Source organism: Cydia amplana, chromosome 10 (genome assembly GCF_948474715.1).
Source record: "Cydia amplana chromosome 10, ilCydAmpl1.1, whole genome shotgun sequence".
NCBI classification, from domain to species: domain Eukaryota; kingdom Metazoa; phylum Arthropoda; class Insecta; order Lepidoptera; family Tortricidae; genus Cydia; species Cydia amplana.
This window is the reverse complement of record NC_086078.1, coordinates 4340548-4365978: the sequence shown is the minus strand read 5'-3', so window position 1 is coordinate 4365978 and position 25431 is coordinate 4340548. Positions and strand designations below refer to the sequence as shown.

Sequence of the window (25431 nt, the reverse complement as noted above, 5' to 3'; positions counted from 1 at the left end):
ATTTGAAGATTTCTCGTAACTTGTACGCTAGTCTGTTCGGAAAGATTGGGCCCCATACCCCATACATTCCACGACGTCTCTTTCCGCACAGACTCTACAACTCCAACACAAAACTATTACCACCAGCCTAAGTGACAACTTTACTGATAATAATCATTCATATATATCATATCAATCTGATAATCCACCATTTCACTTCTACCTGACTTTTTTAAATGTTGTTTGGTGAATTTATTATGATATGAGTTATTAGTTATGAGCGAATATAAATTAAAAAAAAACACCCATATTTGGTATATTTCTTAAAAGGAAAAAAAAAACATACGAGTATTTCATATATCAGAATTCCTTTAAATTCAACAGGTAAAATATTTATATAGGAGTATTTTGCAGGTATCATTATATACAGTAACAGTCAAGAATGCCTCAACATTGACCGACATTAACAGGTCAAATGCCTTTGTAATTGAAGGGTCAGAATAATAATAATAGGTATAATAAAACAAAGTAATTAATATAATGATCTCTTTATTCTCTTACTTTAACATAAGTAAGTTCGATTCTCAGCACATCTAATGGTAACAGATAAATGAACTAGTAATAACATTGAAATACATATTTGTTATACCCGACAACAGTTGTTTTAGAAGTTTTAGAACAAGATTTTTCATATAAATGTATATTTAGTTGTGTTAATACCTGCATTAGATGTGCAGATATGGTCGTGGTAGCTTAAATTATAGACAGCCAAGAATCACATGATACGCCAGGGTTATGAAACCAGTTTTGAAGTCATATAAAATTAATCATCTATATATTTTTATATACACAAATCCGTCACATTTTAAATGCAACTTGCGAGATATTTTATACTTGAAGTAAATCCCAATTTCTGATAATGAAGGCCGAGCCGGTGCCAATCAAATAAACTCGAATACATACACACATACAATTTGTGCATAATATACACAACTATAACATAAAACTTACAACAGCGATCACAGAAATGCATGAACAATAAAATAGAATTTTATAAATAACGAAACCAGAAATAAATAAAAATTTGAAAATCAGTTTGTACGGTGCGAAACGGAATACATAGGCATTATGTAACTATTTACATGCAGTAATCGATTACATGTATACAAATGCTTATTGTCATTAGGGAAACATTACATAACGGTACATTACACTTTACATAATGGGATCAAAGTTTGCAACTTTGTTAGAGTTGGACTTAGCTATGTGTGGAAATGTCATCATTAATGTCAAATTTATATGAAAATATGACTTTTATAAAGACACTCCCTCACTTTGTTCTATCCAAGTCGGTGCAAAGTCATCTTAGACGGACTCTGCCCTATATTTCAATAAGTATTATTGGGATCGTCATTTCTGCTGGTTGCTCGACTAGCATAAGACGTAAACGCCACCGACAGCCACAGTATTTACAACTTTACTCTAATATTCCTAGGGTTGGGTTTTCAGTGGCTCTCGTGCCGTTTACTGCTGTCTTCTGGTTTGGTGGTCTTGGTGACGATGCCTTCGCTCTTGGGGATCGAGGGTTGATCGCTGAACTTCTCCACCGCTTTCTTCATTTCCCGTCGCTTCTGCGCTTCTCGGATCAAGTCGAATAGACCCTGGAATTGAAGAAAAAAAAAGTAATTTAAATGTGTGTTGTCGTTTTTCCAGATGGCTTTATTTATAATTTTTGCTTTGTGCGCAAAACTGTCATTTTACTGCTATTTGTAACTTCGGATCATAGAGTTGGATTTGCCCGTCTTGCCCCATGCTTAAATACAAGTATTTATATATAGTTTGTCAAAGGACTGTCTCATTTCAAACATAGACAGAGAGAATCATAGTATCTTTATCTTACACTAGTACTAGCACCCAAAAGAAAAGGATGAGTATAGTTTTTTTTGTTCTCATTTACTGACAAATTGGTTTGACCAACTATAGTCAGAAAGGTCAAATACATATTACGTTTTAAAGTTAAAATAGGAGTGAAATTAACGATGCAACCTACAACAGTGGTGGACCAAGCGTCGTTGAATTATCAGGCAGGCTACCGCGGATATCGAAATTCCAAGATCATCTATTTGCCTGTTTATCACTATTGCACATTTGAGCTATAAAGGCAAAGGAACGAAATGATTATAATATTTATAACACAGTCTTGTCTCCCGCTCTTGCGTATTCGACCGACAGAGATGCAAATAAACCGGCCAAGTGCGAGTCGGACTCGCGCACGGAGGGTTCCGCACCATCAACAAAAAATAGAGCAAAACAAACAAAAAAAAACAAGCAAAAAAACGGTCACCCATCCAAATACTGACCCCGCCCGACGTTGCTTAACTTCGGTCAAAAATTACGTTTGTTGTATGGGAGTCCCACTTAAATCTTTATTTTATTCTGTTTTTAGTATTTGTTGTTATAGCGGCAACAGAAATACATCATCTGTGAAAATTTCAACTGTCTAGCTATCACGGTTCGTGAGATACAGCCTGGTGACAGACGGACGGACGGACGGACCTTTACCCTTTGGGTACGGAACCCTAATAACGATCGAAGTGATTCGCTGTCTTTGTATACCTAGCTACTCGTCCCTGATATATACAATGACGTTGACGTGTGACGCGCGGTGGCAGTGAACTTGGCGGGCGGCCATGTTTATGACGGTTGACGGCCGCCGGGGTATTGCCCTACTGGACTAATGCCCGCCCGATAAGGACCTCATAAATTAATGTCGCGGAAAGTTTTCCGGTCACAAAGATTCTGGAGGCGAACCATTTTTAAACTGCGCACCTCTTACAAAGGCACCTACGCCTGTCTATAGTTTGTCAAAGGACTGTCTCATTTTAAACATAGACGGAGATAATCATACTATCTTTTTCTTACACTAATACTAGCACCCAAAAGAAAAGGATAGTATAGTTTTTTTGTTCTTATTTACTGACAATTTGGTTTGACCAACTATATATACCTATAGCGTGGAATGATGGTCCCTATGACAGTTCATTTTTAGGGTTCCGTACCCAAAGGGTAAAAACGGGCCCCTATTACCAAGACTCCGCTGTCCGTCCGTCCGTCCGTCCGTCTGTCTGTCACCAGGCTGTATCTCACGAACCGTGATAGCTAGACAGTTGAAATTTTCACAGATGATGTATTTCTGTTGCCGCTATAACAACAAATACTAAAAACACAATAAAATAAAGATTTAAGTGGGGCTCCCATACAACAAACGTGATTTTAGACCGAAGTTAAGCAACGTCGGGCGGGGTCAGTACTTGGATGGGTGACCGTTTTTTTGCTTGTTTTGCTCTATTTTTTGTTGATGGTGCGGAACCCTCCGTGCGCGAGTCCGACTCGCACTTGGCCGGTTTTATATGGAGTATTAGCTGTCACGTAAAATGTTTGTAGACATTTTTTGGAAATTAAATTGGCCACAACATGTTTGCAGATGATAGTTGCAGCGAATAAAGAGGTATTTTTGAGGAGTTAGTCTACAGCCTACATCGATTGCGATGACTGTATAGACCAATGGTCGATCGGCATTTGTTGCCGCATCTGGTTCTCTACTTCTAGAACCTCCTAGTCCAGCAGTTCGATCTGCTTCTCTGGCAGGTCATATTCTGCATCTTCTCCGCTGCGGTGGCCTTGTCCAGCGCCTTTTGTATCTCGCTCTCTACTTCTAGAACCTCCTCCTAGTCCAACAGCTCTATTAACTCCTACATCTTCTCTAACAGGTTCCAATGATTAACTCACCTTGCTAGCTTCCAGAGCTTTAATATTCTGCACCTTCTCCGCTGTCCTCCAGCAGCCTTGTCCAGCGCCTTCTGTATTTTGAACTCTACTTCTAGAACCTCCTCCTAGTCCAACAGTATCAAACTCACCTTGCTAGCTTCCAGAGCTTCAATATTCTGCACCTTCTCCGCTGTGGCTGCCTTGTCCAGCGCCTTCTGTAACTTGCTCTCAACTTCTAGAACCTCCTCCTAGTCCAACAGCATCAAACTCACCTTGCTAGCTTCCAGAGCTTCAATATTCTGCACCTTCTCCGCTGTGGCGGCCTTGTCGAGCGCCTTCTGTAACTTGCTCTCTACTTCTAGAACCTCCTCCTAGTCCAGCAGTATCAAACTCACCTTGCTAGCTTCCAGAGCTTCAATATTCTGCACCTTCTCCGCTGTGGCGGCCTTGTCGAGCGCCTTCTGTATCTTGCTCTCTACTTCTAGAATCTCCTCCTAGTCCAGCAGTATCAAACTCACCTTGCTAGCTTCCAGAGCTTCAATATTCTGCACCTTCTCCGCTGTGGCGGCCTTGTCCAGCGCCTTCTGTATCTTGCTCTCTACTTCTAGAACCTCCTCCTAGTCCAGCAGTATCAAACTCACCTTGCTAGCTTCCAGAGCTTCAATATTCTGCACCTTCTCCGCTGTGGCGGCCTTGTCGAGCGCCTTCTGTATCTTGCTCTCTACTTCTAGAATCTCCTCCTTGTCGAGGAGCTCGATCAGCTCCTGCACCTGCTTCTCTGATAGGTTCACGTTCTCGTTGCCGATTATTTCAACCATCTGGAAGTTCAGTTTAGTTTATTATATTTCTAGAAATATATATGTAGAGAGAGAGAGAGAGAGATGTATATTTCGTGAGACGGGGGAGGTATAAGTAAAAGGGTAAATTTGGGAAATCCTAATCAACAACGAATGTTAGCAAATCTTATTGTTTCCGTTTACAGCCAAGTAGACTTCCAAGTCCATTATGTAGTGATCTCAGATTGCCTTTTTGGGCAAGTAATTTTTGTTTGACATTAACTTAAAAGTGTTAAAAATAAATTCGTTATTTTTTTATATATGGCCGCAACAGACTGACTGCAACCTTCATTGCGTTATCTACTCAAACACATCCACTTTGTCAGTAGAAAAAGAAGCGAAATTAAATTTTCTATCGGAAGTCAACTCTTACATTTTATAAATTCTCTTTAAAAATTCAACTCGCGCCTACATTTTTAAATTTGCCGCCCTTTTTTACTGGCAAAGTAGGTGTGCCAGAGTATATTATGACGACTCAAGACCGTTGCGCACACGGCGCGCAGATTTCACAAAAATTGCAGCTGCGTCGCAGTCTGTTTGACACAAAAATATTTACCTAAGATAAAATTAAGTATACAGTCGAACTGAAACATGTTAAGCTTTGGATTCCTCTAGCGGCCGTAATATAGTGGTGAATGACGTCACTAGAACGGTGTCTATGTAAACCAAATGGCGCGGTTTCCTAGAGGGCGGTGATTGACACCGTAACGTAAAAAAGCGGCCAAGTGCGAGACGGACTCGCCCATGAAGGGTTCCGTATTTAGGCGATTTATGACGTATTAAAAAAAAACTACTTACTAGATCTCGTTCAAACCAATTTTCGGTGGAAGTTTACACGGTAATGTACATCATATTTTTTTTTTAGTTTTATCATTCTGTTATTTTAGAAGTTACAGGGGGGGGGGGGACACACATTTTACCACTTTGGAAGTGTCTCTCGCGCAAACTATTCAGTTTAGAAAAAAATGATATTAGAAACCTCAATATCATTTTTGAAGACCTATCCATAGATACCCCACACGTATAGGTTTGATGAAAAAAAAAAATTTGAGTTTCAGTTCTAAGTATAGGGAACCCCAAAAATTTATTGTTTTTTTTCTATTTTTGTGTGAAAATCTTAATGCGGTTCACAGAATACATCTACTTACCAAGTTTCAACAGTATAGTTCTTATAGTTTCGGAGAAAAGTGACTGTGACATACACGGACAGACGGACAGACAGACAGACAGACAGACATGACGAATCTATTAGGGTTCCGTTTTTTGCCATTTGGCTACGGATCCCTAAAAAGCGGTGCCGCCATTTGCATGACGACCGTCAAGACGGTGTCGATAGTTTCGTGAACGTTTTATTAGATAGCGGTGAAGCCATTTTGAATAAATGACACGAGATTTGAATAAATGATCTTCCGTACTACGATTATTTTCCTCTTCTGAAGTAGAAAAAGGCGCGAAATTCAAATTTTCTATGGGACGATATCCCCTCGCGCCTACATTTTTCAAATTTGCCGCTTTGACCTTGGTGGCTGACGGTGTGTTATGACGCCGTGGTACTTTCCACATGTCGTCACCGTAAAGACGGCCTTCTTTTGCGGCCGCTATATGACGGTCGCTATATGACGGCACCGCTTTCGGAGTAATCCAAAGCTTTAATATTCTATTTGTAACGTCACGTCATTCTTTGTGCTACGAGTGTAACGAGGTCATTATCATTTTAAAACTACCAATTTAGCCAAGCCACGTGGAGAGTTTGCGCTAAGTATAGGTGAACCAGGATCTATTGAGGGTGCGCCATGTTGCGGAATTTCACTGGAACTAATTTTTTCATACTACACTGAATTGTCACCCTATCAACAGCGCCCTCTTGACAATTATCATATATTACTGGTCAGGCTATACGTGTTTTTGTATTTACGTCATCTTTTCATTTCATAGGTAGGTGTCATACACAAAAGTCTGTGTACAGTCATCAGAAGAATGCGGATGACGTTTTCAAAATGATCTGCATACGTTTATACGGTCACAAAAATAAAGTTTTGTTCAGATTGTTACCTATTAACATGTTGCCTGCCTAATAGCTTCTGAATTCTGAATAAGTTCCATAGTCAAACTTGAAACATTTGTTTCGAAATGACTGTCTGTTTTGCCGCCTGTGCCTATACTCTCACTAACTTATACCTCTGTTTTACTTATTTCCACTATTTATTATATGCTCAAGAAACGCCAGATCTACTTTTCTTAGTAATCGCAGACGGATAACGAACGATATTTCAAATCTTAAAGAATATAGCCTTAAGGCGCGCGCGCGAACTCGCATTCAAGTTTAGTTACATAAGTTACATTGCGGACTGTTGGTTACGTCCAATTTAACCGACCGATCAAAACCCGCAATGTAATTAAACTCGTATGCGAGTTCTCGCATCGTCTAAATCGGCACTTAGCCCTGATTTAGACGGCGCAAGAACTCGCATTCGAGTTTAGTTACATTGCGGCCTGTTGGTTACGTCCAATTCAACCGACCGATCAAAACCCGCAATGTAATTAAACTCGTATGCGAGTTCTCGCATCGTCTAAATCGGCACTTAGCCCTGATTTAGACGGCGCAAGAACTCGCATTCGAGTTTAGTTACATTGCGGCCTGTTGGTTACGTCCAATTTAACCGACCGATCAAAACCCGCAATGTAATGAAACTCGTATGCGAGTTCTCGCATCGTCTAAATCGGCCCTTAGCCCTGATTTAGACGGCGCAAGAACTCGCATTCGAGTTTAGTTACATTGCGGCCTGTTGGTTACGTCCAATTCAACCGACCGATCAAAACCCGCAATGTAATTAAACTCGTATGCGATGTTCACAGATTACCACCATTTGCAACAAGACAACGATAGTACTCACCTTCAAAACGTCATCGACCTTCAACTGTCCATCAAAATCGTCGTCCAACCTCCCCAACACATCCTGAATCAGCTTCAGCTTCGCCTCATCAGGTACCTTCTGGAGACTCTTAATGGAATGCATCAGTTCATCGATATGGATCAGCTGCTCCTTGGCCTTCTGCGGCTCGGACTTGGTCTGTTCTAAGGTTTTCTGGAGCACCTTCTCTTTGCTTTCTAACTCGACTAGCACGGAGTCCAATTTGCTGATCATGTTGTTCACTGCTTTGTATAGTCTGGAAGCGGAAAATACAAATGTAATTAAATTCATTTTAACATGTCCCAATGAGTCCCAGGGATTTAAGTTTGCGAGTAAAAATCGAACTTGAGGTTTTAAACTAAGATTTAAATTTAAATTTGATTTGATTGCATCCGTCCAACGGGGTTAAGAAACATTCAATAGTCAAAATATGTTTTATTCAAGTAGGCCTAGGCCCAATCAATAAGCTCTTTCGAATACACTGATGTATTATGGTAAAACACTGAGTAACTATTAAATTAATTTACTTTTTGTCATCAAGCAATGAGTACATATCTGATAAGTTCATATTAGTTGCAAGCAAAAATCAGTAGGAAAATATAATAACTAATAGCCTTCCCGCTTCCGTCAGCCATATAAACGTGGTGACGTAAGTTATATGTAATAGCCATAATAAGAATACTTTTAATATCCCAACATTTGCAGTAAGATTATCTATCAATGCAAGGTCATCAACTCTAGATATTGATAAATTATCAAGCTTGTTCACGAAATCACGAATCTAAGTATTACCGGCACGTGTTAAGGTTATCTATGGGTAAATACAAATACGACCTCTATTTTTTGGAATTAATGATTATAAAAAGAAGTGTCTCATTTCGATTATGATGCTGTTTAATATTAAAACATTGAACTAAAATGATCCCAAAAGTGTATTTTTTTATCAAGCTTTTCAATTAGGTAGGTCTGTTTTTAGGGTTAACACATTCAATGTCGAAAACCAGACTATCGGGTATTTTATTTATGATTTCGTTCCCAGGCCGGACGACCCGATAGTCGGGATCGTGGTACTACAGCTTTATATGACGAAATTTTTGTGGCCTGGCGCTGATGTCTTGTTTGGCTGGGTGGCAAATGAATGTATTAAAAGAGCATATGAACCGATAAGACTCTGCCATCTATCAGTAACCATTCTAGTTAATAATGATAATAATGATGATTGATGAACATACCTTCTAGCGCCCGTGGAGACCTTGATGTCCGCCTGCTTGTGCCTGACGATCTGCATCTCCTTAACATCCTCGCTGTACTCCCGAGAGCTCTACCTTTCGTTCTATCCTTCCCAAGGAACAGACAAGCCTTCAGGTCATCTGTTGGTGACAATTATATAAATTACATACCTTCTAGCGACCTTGGAGACCTTGATGTCCGCCTGCTTGCTCTTGACGATCTCCTGCATCTCCTTAACATCCTTGCTGTATATTTAATTACACAAACGGGTATAACGCGATATAATTTCATTGTTGTTAACTAATTTCGGGTAGTTTAGTGGTGTTTTATTAATATCTCCGTTGACATTTGTTGAGACGTCAGTCTTTCCGTGACCACAGCTGGTGCAACTCAGCTGAAACGTCGGAATTAAAGGTAAAAACAATGAAATTATATCGCGTTAGACCCGTTTGTGTAATTAAATATGTGTACAAAACGCGAGAGTTTAAAGTGTTATATCCTTGCTGTACTCTGAGAACTCTTCCTTTAGTTACCTCCTTCTCAAAGAGCAGAACTGTTCCCGGGTCAGCTATAGATGAATGATGATAAATTACATACCTTCTAGCGCCCTTGGAGACCTTGATGTCCGCCTGCTTGGTCTTGACGATCTCCTGCATCTCATTGACATCCTCGCTGTACTCTGGGAACTTCTCAAGGACCAGAACTGTTCCCGGGTCAGCTATAGATGAATGATGATAAATTACATACCTTCTAGCGCCCTTGGAGACCTTGATGTCCGCCTGCTTGGTCTTGACAATCTCCTGCATCTCATTGACATCCTCGCTGTACTCTGGGAACTTCTCAAGGAGCAGAACTGTTCCCGGGTCAGCTATAGATGAATGATGACAAATAACATACCTTCTAGCGCCCTTGGAGACCTTGATGTCCGCCTGCTTGGTCTTGACAATCTCCTGCATCTCATTGACATCCTCGCTGTACTCTGGGAACTTCTCAAGGAGCAGAACTGTTCCCGGGTCAGCTATAGATGAATGATGATAAATTACATACCTTCTAGCGCCCTTGGAGACCTTGATGTCCGCCTGCTTGGTCTTGACGATCTCCTGCATCTCCTTGACATCCTCGCTGTACTCTGGGAACTTCTCAAGGAGCAGAACTGTTCCCGGGTCAGCTATAGATGAATGATGACAAATAACATACCTTCTAGCGCCCTTGGAGACCTTGATGTCCGCCTGCTTGGTCTTGACAATCTCCTGCATCTCATTGACATCCTCGCTGTACTCTGGGAACTTCTCAAGGAGCAGAACTGTTCCCGGGTCAGCTATAGATGAATGATGACAAATAACATACCTTCTAGCGCCCTTGGAGACCTTGATGTCCGCCTGCTTGGTCTTGACAATCTCCTGCATCTCCTTGACATCCTCGCTGTACTCTGGGAACTTCTCAAGGAACAGAACTGTTCCCGGGTCAGCTATAGATGAATGATGATAAATTACATACCTTCTAGCGCCCTTGGAGACCTTGATGTCCGCCTGCTTGGTCTTGACGATCTCCTGCATCTCCTTGACATCCTCGCTATACTCGGAGAGCTCCGCCTTCAGGTCTTGGATGCTCTCCTTCTCGAGGAGCAGGGATTTCTTCTGTTCAGCTGTAATGTTACGCGAACGGTTTTTATTAAGGATTGCGTACTAATTAACTAAAGACTCATCATTTAACCTTTTAACCGCCTGCAATTTTTGATCGAGCGTGCTCGTGTCGCCACCGACAGTAATTGTACCACGCAGAGTAAGGTTGGCATAGTTACGGGAGTTATAAATGTGCTGTAAAAACCAAATCAGATCTTTGTCTTATTTATCAGACTGTGGCGAAATGAGCTGGATATGAAGAGTCAGACTTGAATGTTGCCCTGAATGGCCTGCAGTACCTGAAACTCACATACTATGTGTATGTTTAACTCAAAGCTAGAGAAGAGCTAATTCGAAAAAATAAACCTAGAATGAATATTGGCATTGTCTATTTATTTCAACGTATTATTAGGCATTGCTTGATATTGATATCCTGTTACTGATAACATATCTAGTGGATATCCGTAGACAAGGATTCGCGATAAATATGCAGTAAACAAAAATAGAATTATATACAGAGCCGCCATCTTGTCTCAGAATCTTTTTCTAGAAGAAATTATGCTTATTTTGAAAACAATAAGTTGTAGATCAAACTCACTGGTCACTGGGTTAGTAATAAAATAACTAAAACATTTCACTGTATTGGTATGATTGATATTAAGACCATGAAGTATTAGAAAAATAATCCAGTCAAATATCAACCTTACTCTCACGGAGGAAGATACAGTTTGCAATGAAACTTTACTAATACTATATGCATGAAATTAGAATAGTCATGGATAATTCTGATAAGCGCGATAATAATATAGCAACAAGGAAATTTACTTTATCAGGCCACCGATAGGAACTACATTCAGTCTGACACATATTATGTATTTGCTAATGTATGTGACCTTGAATAATTTATTATTCGGTATGAATAATGTGAGAAACAAACAATAAGGAGTCATGACAAATCGACGCCATATGATATTAACTGTTGCCAAATTATTATGGACCGTTAAGCTTCAGACTTAAGGATCAAATTGGAATATGTAGATTGAAGAAATAAATGTATACCTAATCTTTTTTTGTTATGCAGATCAACTAGGTAGACATAATAAGATTATAACTCAATGATAATTGCTATTTTCATCATGCTTTTCAAATACGATGACACGTAGTCAGATAGCTAAGCATTAAAAAAAAACTCAACCACATAATATCCTATTCCTATACGAAATTAGTAGGTAGTTTTTAGTTAAAACGCGTTTTCGTAAGTGGTTGTTCATATTTACATTTGGCAGTAATGATTTTTGTAGGAAGATAAATCGAAGAGAATATTTAAAATTCAAGATAATTAAACTCCGAAAACAAACCTGCGAGACTTTTTTTTCTCAAGAAGGAAAAATCCTAAAATAACACTGTCATAGCTTGTTCGGAACTTTTTGGCAAGTGCAAGGAAATGATTGCTACGTACTATGACTTCGTAGCGATCTTGAGCTTATTATGGCGTAATGCCAACATTAAAAGATCATTTTCTAAAATGCATGATGCTTTTACAAGTATTTGTGTTAGAATGCTTTTTTAGAATAGCCTGCTATCTTACTGTGCTAATTTGGCATTGTTGCATTCTTTGTTGGCAGTAATGTAGTACCTACCTAGTCATCGAGGTAAACACTTTGTTGCAAAAACATACTATAATTAGCAAAAACAACTCAGTAGGCACTTAACCTAAGTGCTTGAATTTAATGATCAGCGGCAGACAGGCCTACGATGGTCGCATTGGTCGCACTATTGTCTGTCATCACAGCCATCACGTTTTAACATGTATGCGTGGTAGTGACAAATGACACAAATGATAAGAGTAAACATTAAGGCAGGATTCCACCAGTGTGCGGCACAAGCATATTCAGTACAATAATGCTTGTGCCGCACACTGGTGGAATCCTGCCTTTATATCCTTACACGCACAGATGTGGGTAGAACATTCTGATGAGAATTTGTGCAGGTGTCCATAGGTATCTCACTATTCAGCAAGTCCCAGAGTGTCCCATGTCTTTTAATTGAAAAACGCTTTTTAAAAATCAGTAACTTATACTTATGAAAGCAGAAGAATATAAATGATCGTATTAGATTCATAATTGTTACATATTTGCCGTGACTTATTTTTAAAACATGTTTTTCAATTAAAAGACACATCAAGATTGTTTACCTTTTCTCTAATGCTAAAAAAACTAACTATAGTGTATAGACCCTTGATAACAAAGAATGTAACAACTAGGATCTGCTCATAATCCTTAGTTATGCTTTAGCACTGATCAGTGATCAGTGCATCCTTACATTCAAGAAAGACATGTCCACATTAAGTTCATGTTTTGAACAGCCAACATTTTACAGTAGCATACTAAAGGATATAAGTGGTAAAGAGACAGAGGTTTAAAAGTACTCACCTAATTTTTCTAAAGCATCCTCAATGACTTCAATATCCTTGCCAGACAGACCCTCCTCCGCCGGTTTAGGAGTATCCACATTCAGCACCTTGGCCTCATCCTTAGCAATGGGTTCCTGTTCGATATCAAGTATGGGCGCTTTGTCTTTCAGTTCCTCCTTCTCTCTCTTCTTTGCTTCCAGTATTTGTTTCTCTTTCTCGGCTTCAAGCATCTCGGCCTGTTCTTCTTTGATCTTCTGTTCTTCAAGCTTGATAGATTCCACTTTAGCCTGAAATCACAGTAAGAAATATGAGCGACAAATTGATCCAAATAATATAGGAAATATTCTTAAAAAAGAAATGCTTAAACAACTAAATTATTTTAACTAAAATGCATAAAATAATTGTTATTCTATTTAGCATAAATGGAGCAGCTTGTACAGAGTATGCGCCGACCGGTCCTTGTCTTGCTCGGCCGGCCGGTGTGATAACAGATGCGCTCAGTTTGTAATTTTTTGCAATCGTTATATTCATTATGCTGTTTACGAATTAGATGTGTTTTTAAGTGCCTATTGTATATTTAATTATTTAAGTACTGCGGAATGGAGTATCGAGACAAACCATTCTGGTTTAACAATGCTTTTGGATCTAAATATTATGTCATTGTGATTTATCTCTAATAAATAATAAAATAATGAAATCAGGTTACTGGTTAATAGTTGACTGGCAAAGAATGAATCAATGCTACCACCCCGACTTTGCTGCTTTAACTGTTTTGTATTGTGCAATATATGTCAAAAAGAAACTGAAAATGAAATAAAACCAGCTGGCAATATGGGTAATTATTCTAAATTAAGATTTAAGACATTTTACTAAACCCACTACCATTCTCCCACCCACTCAAAACCCTGAGGTGAGTATAAATTGTATGAAACACAATTTGAAAAGGAATAAAAACCTAAGTTTTGTGATATTCCGAAAAAAAATTCTATGCATTAATTACCTTGAAGTCAATTTTGCCTTCCTTTTCCCCAATGGCAGCCTTGGTCTGCATCACAACCGAGTCTGGCAGTGCTGAAATAGTAGCCTTCAACTTATATGTAGTCGGCACATGTTCTGGCACCATCAATGCTCTGGACAGTAGCAAGAGTGATGGCGGAACTTTTTCGTTCAAAGACAAATCTAGCCAGTTTCTTAATTCCTTCCTAAGGCGCTCTTCTGATACACCATAAGCTCTCATTCCACGTGCTTGGCACGCCTGTTGCAACTCGCTGAAGTTTAAGCTGTCCACACCTTCTTTAGCTATCATCTTGTCATCAGCAGCTAGGGACCGCAACTTCATCCTTAGATTCCACCGTAGCATAGCACTTGTACCAATAGAAGTCACTCCTAACACTTTACAAAGTGCAATCAGATGTGGCCTCTGGAGTGAATCTAATGTAATTTCATCTTCAAATAACTTTGAGAATTTCATTATTTCCTCACTAGTGGCCACATCACCAGTAGTTCTGACTTTCGTGAAGAAGGTCTGAAACTCTTTTGCGAGTGTCGAGTGCCTATTACTTGCCTGAGGAGCCATCTGATCCAGTGTCTCTTGGAAAAACTTAGCCATTTCCAACTTAACTTTCAAGTGCTGTTTCATTTTTATTTCTTTCTGATCTTTGCTTTCAAATGTGGATGGCAACATGTTAGGGAAAATTTTTATGAATACTGGCAGTAAGAATTCTAGAAAGGGCACAATGATAAATACTATAAACGGTACCATTCTGAATAAGTCTCCGATTGTAGTGATGAGTAGCTTGTGCTCTCGCCGAGTTAGCGACTTGCCTCTTAGAATCTTAAAGCATAAACCTGTAGAGATCCTGATTTCAATAAAGAGTAATTTGAAACCATATGCATAATGCCTGAGCTCAGCCATGATGCGTTCCCCTATACTTTTCTTCGGTACTTCTTTCACTGGGAGCTTCTCTTTTTCAGCTATTCCTTTCTTTATAGTTTCAACTGCTGCTTCGACTTTTGAAGAAGGTTTAAGCGGTTCCTTTTCGTAGTAGCAGGAGCTTGTGGCTATTCCTCTGATGTAGGGCGGCGTGTACAAAACTCTGGCATTTAATGGCCGCTGTGTACAGCCAGAACTAGGCTCACCTGGCTGGATAGCATATGACAGGGTCCTTGCATGTCTCACATGTGAAAAATACTGATACTCTTTGATTTCCCATTTCAGAGCTAAAATACAAGCAGGAAATGTTTTATGGCATAAGCTTATTAGAAATTACATAAGAACTTCATACGCGAGAAATTGACCCAAAAATGTACACAGAAATGTCAAGGAAATCGGCTAATAGGAAACACAACTGATGCAAGCAAACATTGTTTATGCAACTGGGTTAAACATATGAAACTCGTTTTATGTCTTTACCAAAAAGCAAGTAAACAATTAGTTAATAATTATATGATTCACATGATACTTCACTAACAGTTACTCAGTAATTGTGTTTTCAAAATAAGGTACTTTTTAATGGAAACTTCAAATCGATCAATCGGAAGACTGCGCCACCCGAATGTAGAGGTTATGGAAGGTCCTTGATATTCTTCTAGTTCAGAGAGGTAATTCAATACTTACTTGATCTTTTTAGGCACCGACACGGATTCAAAATTAATCTGTTCATGTTTACGTTTCGAGGGGATGATAGTATCGTTTATATGAATGAAAATCTAATAAATAAAAACAAAATCAACCTTTAGACACCATGACAATCGAGAGGAAAATGCACAGATAACGCAAATAACATAAAACAAATGTGTACGTCGTACGATACCGCTTTGCCAATCGCAATGTTTGAAAATTTTCCAACAGGTCAAGGTCAACAATCGCAATGATCTTAATATTATTTAAATCTATTTATAAAGAGTAATAGAAAAAATAACATAGTTTTAACACAAATATTACAGATGGTTAGTATGTATTTGTATCTCTTTCCTGAATATGTGAAATGAAAGTGATGACAAAATACTTCTCAATGTTGGCAAAACACTTTTTTATCTCGTTGTGATAGCAAGTTTGATTGGTTTGGTTGGCACTGACGGCACTGAGGACAGTGACAGTGACAGTTATTACGCTGACATTATTTTTTTTTTTGGATGTGTATGCAGTGTTGCCAACTTGGCATAATGGATGCCAGATCTGGCACTTTTTCACACTCTTTGGCATCCAAATTATCCATTTAGCATCTGGCATAATTTTTAGCATAATTAGTGAATTGTGTCCCTAAGCCAAATATGAAACCTACTTGGCAGTGTAATTCATGGCACAACCGTCAAAGGAAATTTTATACATACGACGAACCTTATAACAGACTACCGCACCGCAGTTATTTAAAAATCACATGACATTTCTTCTAAGGTCAGTACGTTTGTAGAGGCCTATAGGAATTATGACGAGTTGGTGCTCGAATCTGTTTTGTGTTATCTATGGTATTTGGTATAAGTAATCATAATTGTCATAAACTTAGTTTACCAACAAAATCTGTTACTTTTTTCACGGCCGGTTTGTTATTATTTTTGTCGGTAATAAATACATATACAATAAGTGAAAAAACAAAGACAATGCAATGGCACCAACAAATTATAAGCAAATGTACCGCTCCGAGTGGGAAAGATTGCCTGATTTTAAAGATTGGATACAAGCACAGACAAGACATCCTCTAGACTGAGCATAGTAACGCTACCCCCTCTGCCACAAATATACGGTAGTTTTACTCCATCTTCGAGTCAAAGTGTCTTTGTGTGACGTCCGTGTCTTTGAACGGACCAATCACGGCACGGGACTCGCTCACCTCGTCCCCCGCACCCCAGTATTTTTGGCAGCATCGGTTTCATGAAATAATTGCTCTAAACTCCGTCTAGAGGATTCCTAGTGTATGGTTTGACCAAGTATAGCTAACCAAGTCAGTGCAAAGTTAGCTTGGTCTGACTCTATAAAAATTTCAGAAACAGCATTGTTTGATTTATGTGGAAGACACTCATTTTTAGTTACCTATATTACCTATATATTGTTTAGCATTTCTTTTTAGCACTTTTCCAAATTATTTAGCATAATTCTGGCATAATCTATACATAAGTCTGGCACTTTTTCAAATTCCGAGTTGGCAACACTGTGTGTGTGTTACGACATACGAGGTTTTTTTTTTTTGGCGGGAACTCAAACAAGGAACTTTGAAATTTTTCGCTCCAAGTTTTAAAATTCTTAAATAATTGTGTAAATAAGTTAAATTTGTATATATTAGTGTTGATTCTGTACATAACTTTTCTGCAGATAGTTTTTAGCAATGACTGGTAACGGGGGGGGCGGGGATAACCCGCCCACCTCTCACAAGCGCTCCAAAGGCGGTGGCGATGGTCTCCAGGACGATGGCGGCGGCGGTGAGCGGTCTAATGAACAATACTTACCGTATTTTAAACCTAATTATAAAAGACTATTTCCGGAAAACTCGTTAACAACTGAGTTTAAAGTGTTTGTGGAACACATTGACTCCAAGGACAGGCTAGGGAATAAAAGCCCTATTTATTTAAACCATATATTTACTACTGGCATAAAAGGTGTGACGGCAATTCAGAGAGTAAATGCAAATAAAATTGCAGTATCTTTTAAACAGTATAACACGGCAAATAACTTTCTAAACAACTCTGCGTTTTTAGAACAACACAAAATGAAGGCATACATAAGCGCAACGCAAATTGAGAAGATTGGCATTATAAGATTTGTTCCAGCTAACATTTCAAACAAAGATCTATACAGTAAACTAAGCTCCGTTTACGAAATTATATCTGTACGACGCTTCACAAAGAAAGTAGGACAAGATCGCGTTCCACTGCAAACAGTCAGCATAACATTCTTATCCAATGTATTACCAGACAATGTGCAATATGATCTATTTTCCTATAGAGTATTCGATTATATTCCACCACTTCAACAATGTTTCAAATGTTTCAAGTTTAACCACTCTGCTAGAGTGTGCAATGGCAAGCAAAGATGTTCTATATGTTCAGGTGAACACTTTTACAAAGAATGTACTAATCCAAATGAGATCTCCTGCGTTAATTGCAGTGGTCCTCATCTGGCTATATCAAAAGAATGTCCAATTAAGATTAAAAAACTATTAGAAAAGAAAAACAAGATTACTTATGCAAGCCTAGCACAAACTAAAACACACACTGACAATGAATATCCATCCTTGCCATTGACAAAACACCAAAACAAGCCATTGCCAAAACCTGTAAATAAAAATGTAAATAATGTAAATAAAAATGTAAATAACAAACCTGCATCACAGGTTGTAAATCAGGTTCAGCCTATGGACCTCAAAGCCCAGATCCTCGGTGATAAAAATGTACTAATGGCCCTGGTACAGACACTGATCGAGCTGGGCAACAATCCTGATCCGGTGCCGATCACCACGGCATCCATAAAAGATAGGCTTATTAAAAATTTGTCTTCATAATGGACTTAAGTCCCTCTGGAGATTCTCAGTTACGTATTGCGCAGTTTAATATTCAAAGTGCCAATAGTAAAAAGCCTTTATTAATTAAATTTTTGAAAGATAAAAACATTGATATATGTTTACTCAATGAAACTTGGTTTAAAGAACATCACAATTTTAAAATTCCTGGTTATAATCTTCACTACAGACTGTCTAAAAATCCTCACAATGGTGTTGCAATTTTAATTAAACCATACTTGAAATACAATACTTTAAATACAACCTTTTATGAGGACATACAAACTATAGCTGTTTCTGTATCTACCGAACGCGGTAACTTAACTGTTCTATGCGTCTACTGTCCTCCCTCTAATGGTCACATTAGATTGAAGAGGCTGCGCAATGCTATCCGAGACCTCCCTAAACCTATCTTTATTGGCGGAGATTTTAATGCTCATCATATTGCATTTGGTTGCTTATCAACAAAGGGTCGTGGTAAAGATCTATATGATGTTATTGATGAGTGTGATTTGTGTATCCTAAATGATGGTAGTTTTACTACAGTGAACCGCCCTAGAATTAACCCTTCAGCTATTGACGTCAGCCTTACTAGTGATTGCTTGGCACCTCTTTGTGAATGGTCTGTACATGACGATTGTATGGGTAGCTACCATTTCCCCACTATAACCGTAATATCTTTGACAGCTGAAAAATATCAATTCAATGCTCCTGTGGATAAATTTTTGTACAAAAGAACTGATTGGCGCAAATATAATGAACTCTCTAAGAGCATATTTGAGGATTTCTCAGTAAATGTTAATGACCCACTTGCCACTTATACAGAATTTTGCAATCGCCTTGATGCCCTTATGCATAAAATTATCCCAAAGTTTACCAAATCTACTCATTTTGCTAGCAGACCTCCTACACCTTGGTGGAACGAGATCTGTGAGCAAAGTGTTATTGCATCCTATAATGCTTTGAAACTGTATAAAAGAGATCCTACCATAGAAAATTATATAAGTTATAAAAAATTAGACGCATTGAAAAAAAGAACTATTTCAGAACAAAAGAAAATTGGTTGGAATAATTTATGCCATTCTTTTAACAGAACTACCCCTATGAGCAAGATTTGGAATATGATTAAAATGTTTAAAGGTGTCAAGTCCAATATTAGATCATACAAGGACGAATTCATCACTCCATTTTTAGATAAGTTATCAGATAATAGTAATTTAAAAGATACTAGTACCCTACCTACCTACTTTAACATTAATAATAACAATAGCAATTCAAAGTTTTTAATGGAACCATTTACATGGCATGAATTCATAACTAGTCTACGATCCAGACGTAACACAAGTCCAGGTTTAGATAATTTTCCTTATATTGTAATCAAAGAGCTTCATGTATCTGCCCAGAAGTTATTTCTTGATGTTCTTAATATATTATGGCTTAATTTAATTATTCCTGAATCCTGGAAATCACAGTGTGTTATTCCAATACTTAAACCAGATAAATCTCCAGAACAGGCTAGTTCCTATCGCCCAATCTCCTTGTCATCTTGTCTTGGTAAATTATTTGAAAACATGATTAAAGTCCGTTTAGATTGGTTTGTGGAGGCTAATGGTATCATTCCATATTTGCAGTACGGCTTTCGTCGAGGGCGAAGTTGCGCTGATAGTTTCATTTCACTCATCTCCGACCTGAAAATGTCAAATAATTTAAAGTCACACACTGTTTGTGTTTTCCTTGATGTTCAAGGAGCGTTTGATAATGTTGACCCAACTATCCTAGTCAATATTATGTCCGATGTTGGTATCCCTGGCCGACTATGTCAGTGGATATATAATTTTTTAATCAATAGAACCTTATTTGTAAAATTTAATAATATTTTACATGGGCCTCGATCAACTTCTAAAGGCACTATGCAAGGTGCCACACTTTCACCATTATTGTACAATTTGTACACATGTGAAATTTGTAAATATGTTGATACTAGTAATGTAAGTATTCTCCAATTCGCAGATGACATTGTTTTGTACAGTAGTAACCATAATTTGCAGATTGCCATAAATAACATAAATAGAGCTTTAGATCAATTAGGTGTGTATTATAACAATAGATTAAGTTTAAATATAAATGCCACAAAAAGCAGCTTAATGATTTTTGGTGATGATGATCCAACTTGCAATATTATGTACAGTGGGGAGTCTATTGATAGAGTAAGATCCAAAAAATTCTTGGGTGTCATCATTGATCAAAAGCTGACCTTTGAAGAACATGTGAAATATATTTCTAAAAACAGTTTAAAAGGTATAAATGTGTTAAGATGTTTAGCTGGTGTCTCTTGGGGTGCTGATCCCAAGATTCTATCTGTTTTATATAAAGCTATAGTTAGGAGTCATTTTGATTATAGTGCTATGGCATATGTAAATAGTCCACATGCAAAAAAATTGGATATTCTGCAGAACAGGGCTCTGAGAATTATATCTGGAGCAATGTGCTCAACTCCAATAAGGGCCATGGAAGTTGAGACACATATAATGCCACTTATCTTAAGACGCCTAATGCTTGCTGAAAGATATTGCCTCAAGTTATTATATTCTAATAATACAAAATTAATAAACAAGATTTTACCTCATAGAGTTAATGTGTCTGGTTCCTTGGCAACTGGAGAGGGTCTTCTTCTTGGCAACTCTCCAATGTTGTTTCACATTTTTCTGGAAATTGAAAATAACTGTAGTAAAATTAGAAAGCAACATCCTTGGCCATGTTATTCCTCACACTACAGAAGCATTATGCAACCAATTAAAATACTAGACTCTGTTAAAAGTAATGTAGACATGTTACAATTCCTTTCGGATAATAATTACTACACTATTTATACTGATGGAAGCAAAGGTGTGGATTATGTGCGTAGTGCAATTTATGATCCTCAATGTAAATTTTCTCAGAGCTTTCTTCTGCAGAAAGTATGTACCATATTTACTGCAGAGGCATATGCAGTCTATCAGGCCCTTCTGCGAATTGGTAATGTAAATAATTGTAAATATTTTCTAATAATAAGTGATTCTTTAAGTTTGCTTCAAGGTTTGGAACATTTGAAAATTCATTTTAAAACTAATTTTATTTTATATGCGATTAAAGAATTGTTATTTAAGTGTCATCTTAAAGGAGTAGAAGTTTCATTTATGTGGGTTCCTTCTCACAAAGGAATCACTGGCAATGAAACAGCAGACAATGTTGCCTTCAAAGGCATAAATGCACTCGACGTTAGCGAGGCAATGTATATTCCTATGTCCGATTACTTGTCTTGTATAAATCTATCTGTAAATATGTTATGGGAACAAATGTGGAGTACAGATCAAGACCAAGGAAAAGGAAGATGGTACGGAAGCATTCAGGAAAATCTGCCTACAAGACCATGGTATAATAACCTGCAAAAAGCCAGTCGAGATTTTATCACTACTATAAACCGGTTGCGCTACGGACACAATGCTGCACCATCACACCTTGCCAGACTTGGATTGATACAAAACAATATCTGTACTTTCTGTGAAGCTGAAGAAGGAACCGTTAACCACCTTATATTTAAGTGTCAGAAGTTTCTTATTGACAGATTAGTGCTTGCCAGTGAACTAAATGAAGTGTTTAAAAATAATAGTGATTTTTCCTCCCGCCCGCCGCCGCTTAATAATCTACTAAAAGACAGTCAAACATATCAACCAATATACAAATACATTAAAAACACAGTGTTAAAACTTTAATAGTAGTGCAGTGTAATTAAAATAAAGACTTGGCTTAAAGGTCTCGTAACCAGGCCATAAAATCCAAAAAAAAAAAAAAAAAAAAAAAAAAAAACGACATACGAGATTTATAATAGGGCTAGATTTTCATTATATTTAAATTTAATTAGAACCTTATAAATGCTAAGCTTTAGGCAATCTCTTATTTTCAGTATAAACGGTATAGTGAAGTATTTCACTCGGCCGATGTCTGCCCACAGTAGCAGTAAGTATTAAATTCAGAGGTTATAATCATTTGTTTACATCGTACCTCGTGATACTTTTTCTATAATATCATAAATAAAATCTCGCTTCTCACAAGTACCTAGCCTTTGCAATAATACCCATTACATTTCAACGTTTTTATACATCAACATACGTTTTTATTATGTGTAATTTTTGTTACAGAAAGTCAACTAAACCACGACACTTTACCATATGTTAAAGCTAAAGACGCGGCTAAACGAATAGTATGGGTAGACTTAGAGATGACAGGGCTGGACATCGAGAAGGACTATATCATGGAGATTGGCTGCCTAGTGACCGACGCTCAGTTGAATGTTGTGGCAACCGGGCCCAATATTGTCATTCATCAGCCAGACCACGTCTTGAAGAGCATGGATGAGTGGTGCGTCAACCAACATGGTGAGGTATAGATATAAACTTGAATTACTAGGGCCATCATCATTTGCTTGCCCCTGTCCTATCAGCAGCAATACTTAGCAAGTATTTTAGTCCATTCTAGTTTCCTGTTATCTCACCCACACATGATGGTTTTTAGAAATCAAGTGCATGGCCATCATCTTCAAATTCAAAATGGAAATCATATACAATTCCATGATGATTTTTATGAAAAAGTCCTTGTCTGCCAGTGTGCCAGCTTGGATTCCGTAATGATTGTCCATGCATTTTCATAGCATCTCTAACACAGTACATCCATCTTTTCCTTGGCTTGCGTTTACGATTACATCCCTCCAAATTAATTTTTATTTTTAGGGTTCCGTACTTCAAAAGGAAAAAACGGAACCCTTATAGGATCACTTGTATCTCTATTTTAAAATACATAGGTTTGAAGTTATTTAAGAAAATAGACAAAAAACCGGCCAAGTGTTCCGGCCGGAGGGTTCCGCACCATCAACAAAAAATAGAGCAAAACAAGCAAAAAAACGGCCACCCATCCAAGTACCGACCCCGCCCGACGTTGCTTAACTTCGGTCAAAAATCACGTTTGTTGTATGGGAGCCCCACTTAAATCTTTATTTTATTCTGTTTTTAGTATTTGTTGTTATAGCGGCGTTGTTGTAGTTGTTATATCACGGTTCGTGAGATACAGCCTGGTGACAGACAGACGGACAGCGGAGTCTTAGTAATAGGATCCCGTTTTTACCCTTTGGGTACGGAACCCTAAAAATGACCATTCCTACCCCTTTATCTCCGAAACTACTGGGTCAATTTTCTTTTTTAAATACACAAAATAGCTTTTTACCTATAGATGACAGGAAAACCAATTAAAAATGTGCAGTCAAGCGTGAGTCGGACTTAACACATTCACTACCAGACAAAAAACGGCGCACTACCCCAGAAACCGGTCGTCTATAGCAGTGTATAAAACAACCCGCCCAGCGGCATCTGAGCAAAGTTCACGAGCGCCCACCAGGCGGGTTCTCGATAGTCAGTGTTAATGTACGGAACCCTTGGAACGCGAGTCCGACTCGCACTTGGCCGTTTTTTTTTTAAATAAGTTCGTAAATGACCAAACATTTACAGAGTGGCCTGACTGAGTCCTGCCGCAAATCCAACGTATCAATCGAAGACGCCGAAAAGCAGATACTACAATTCATCAGCTCCCATGTACCTGAGAAAAAATGCCCGCTGGCCGGCAACAGTGTTTACATGGACCGCCTGTTTATACGCAAATACATGCCGCAGTTCAACCAGTATTTACATTACAGAGTAATTGATGTTAGTACGATTAAAGAACTCACTAAGCGTTGGTACCAGAAAGATTTTTCTAACATTCCCCAGAAGAAGTTTTCTCATCGCGCTGTGGACGATATTCTGGAGAGTATTGAGGAGTTGAAGTATTATAAAGAACATATATTTAAATCATGAATGCATTGTGCGTTTTAGCAAAGTTTTTCCATGTTTAGATTAATTTGACATAATAAAATATTTTCATGTGTATTATGGATGTTTGATCATTATAATTTATTGCTATGTATATAATAACTAATCTTTTTATTACCGTTTTTGTACTAGTTTTTCATAGTACAGTCAGCAGCAAAAGTTGCTAAGCTGGCAAGGTGTTCAAAATTATCTTGACGCGATTATATTGTCAAGAGAATAAGAACGTGTCAAGGTAATTTTGAACACCTCGCCCACTTAGTAACTTCTGCTGCTGAATGTACGCTTCCCGTACCGCCGCCGCACGCATTTAGATGGCGCGCGAACTCGCATGCGATTTTAGTTACATTGCGGACCAATACCAACCAACCAATTGACCAATTGGTTACGTCCAATTCAACCAACCAATCAAAACCCGCAATGTAATGAGTTCTCGCATCGTCTACTTATGTTAATTCCTATACCTACGTCATATACCTAATTACATACCTGCTTTCCTCCTTGTTTCAGGCTTAATTAATCGAAACATATACCTATCCATGTATATTTAGTTAACAATTAAACTTGCGGAGTGGCTGACGCGTGTATGACGATGACGTTAATTACCTTAATTACCCAGACGGAGACATTTGTCTACGTCACTGTACCGACCACACAGTTAAATTACAATTCGTATACCTTATTTCAAACAAATGTTAGAGATGTCGAAGAGAGAAGTCATGACGTCATGTTTAATTAACCTTTCTTGTAGTTTATTATTGTTTTATCCGAGGGTTTCAGTACCTACTTTCTATCGGGAATCGTATTACAGCTTAGCGAGGAGGCAGAAAGCGAACGTTTTCCTCTATGGCGCCCCCCAACTTGAACAAGTCTACATGACATTAGATTACCAATAGCAGATATTTTTCGGGTTTAAATCGGTAACACGGAAACTACTCTCAATATCCATGATCGGTCGCCGCAGTCCAGTAAGCTTCATGAATTACATGAATAGCAGTTCCGAAGCCTGACCTTCATTTATATTTCATTAAACATCCCTGAAGGCCTGTTGGGGATGAAACTGTGCCACAGATTCGACTTCGCAAGGCGTTAATGCGACGCATTACGTTGCTTTGGAAACTAATCAGGGACCTATACTTACCCTGATTCACACACCACACACAGAACATTAGCAACACGACACGTACCTATTTTTATTCATTGCCACTATCGCAGTACCTAAAAAATCCTTAACCCATTAATCTTTCTGCGGCACCTCTCCGCAAAAAGTACATAGGTATTAGGT

The 25431-nt window shown here is 38.2% G+C and overlaps 2 protein-coding genes across 2 annotated transcripts; one reads left to right on the top strand and one right to left on the bottom strand.

The window, feature by feature from the left end:
* Positions 1–511: 511 nt before the first annotated feature.
* On the bottom strand, positions 512–15543 carry LOC134651773 (mitochondrial proton/calcium exchanger protein). Its single transcript, XM_063506879.1, has 7 exons — positions 15378–15543; positions 13761–14980; positions 12780–13047; positions 10223–10370; positions 7478–7751; positions 4143–4565; positions 512–1640 (listed from the first exon to the last, which is right to left on the bottom strand). The coding sequence occupies exons 1-6, from the start codon at positions 15421–15423 to the stop codon at positions 4365–4367; spliced, it is 2157 nt and encodes a 718-aa protein (XP_063362949.1). The 5' UTR covers positions 15424–15543; the 3' UTR covers positions 512–1640; positions 4143–4364.
* Positions 15544–22115: 6572 nt separating this feature from the next.
* Positions 22116–24238, top strand: LOC134651533 (probable oligoribonuclease). The gene is made up of 3 exons (XM_063506636.1): positions 22116–22248; positions 22431–22672; positions 23790–24238. The coding sequence occupies exons 1-3, from the start codon at positions 22164–22166 to the stop codon at positions 24132–24134; spliced, it is 672 nt and encodes a 223-aa protein (XP_063362706.1). The 5' UTR covers positions 22116–22163; the 3' UTR covers positions 24135–24238.
* Positions 24239–25431: the final 1193 nt, after the last annotated feature.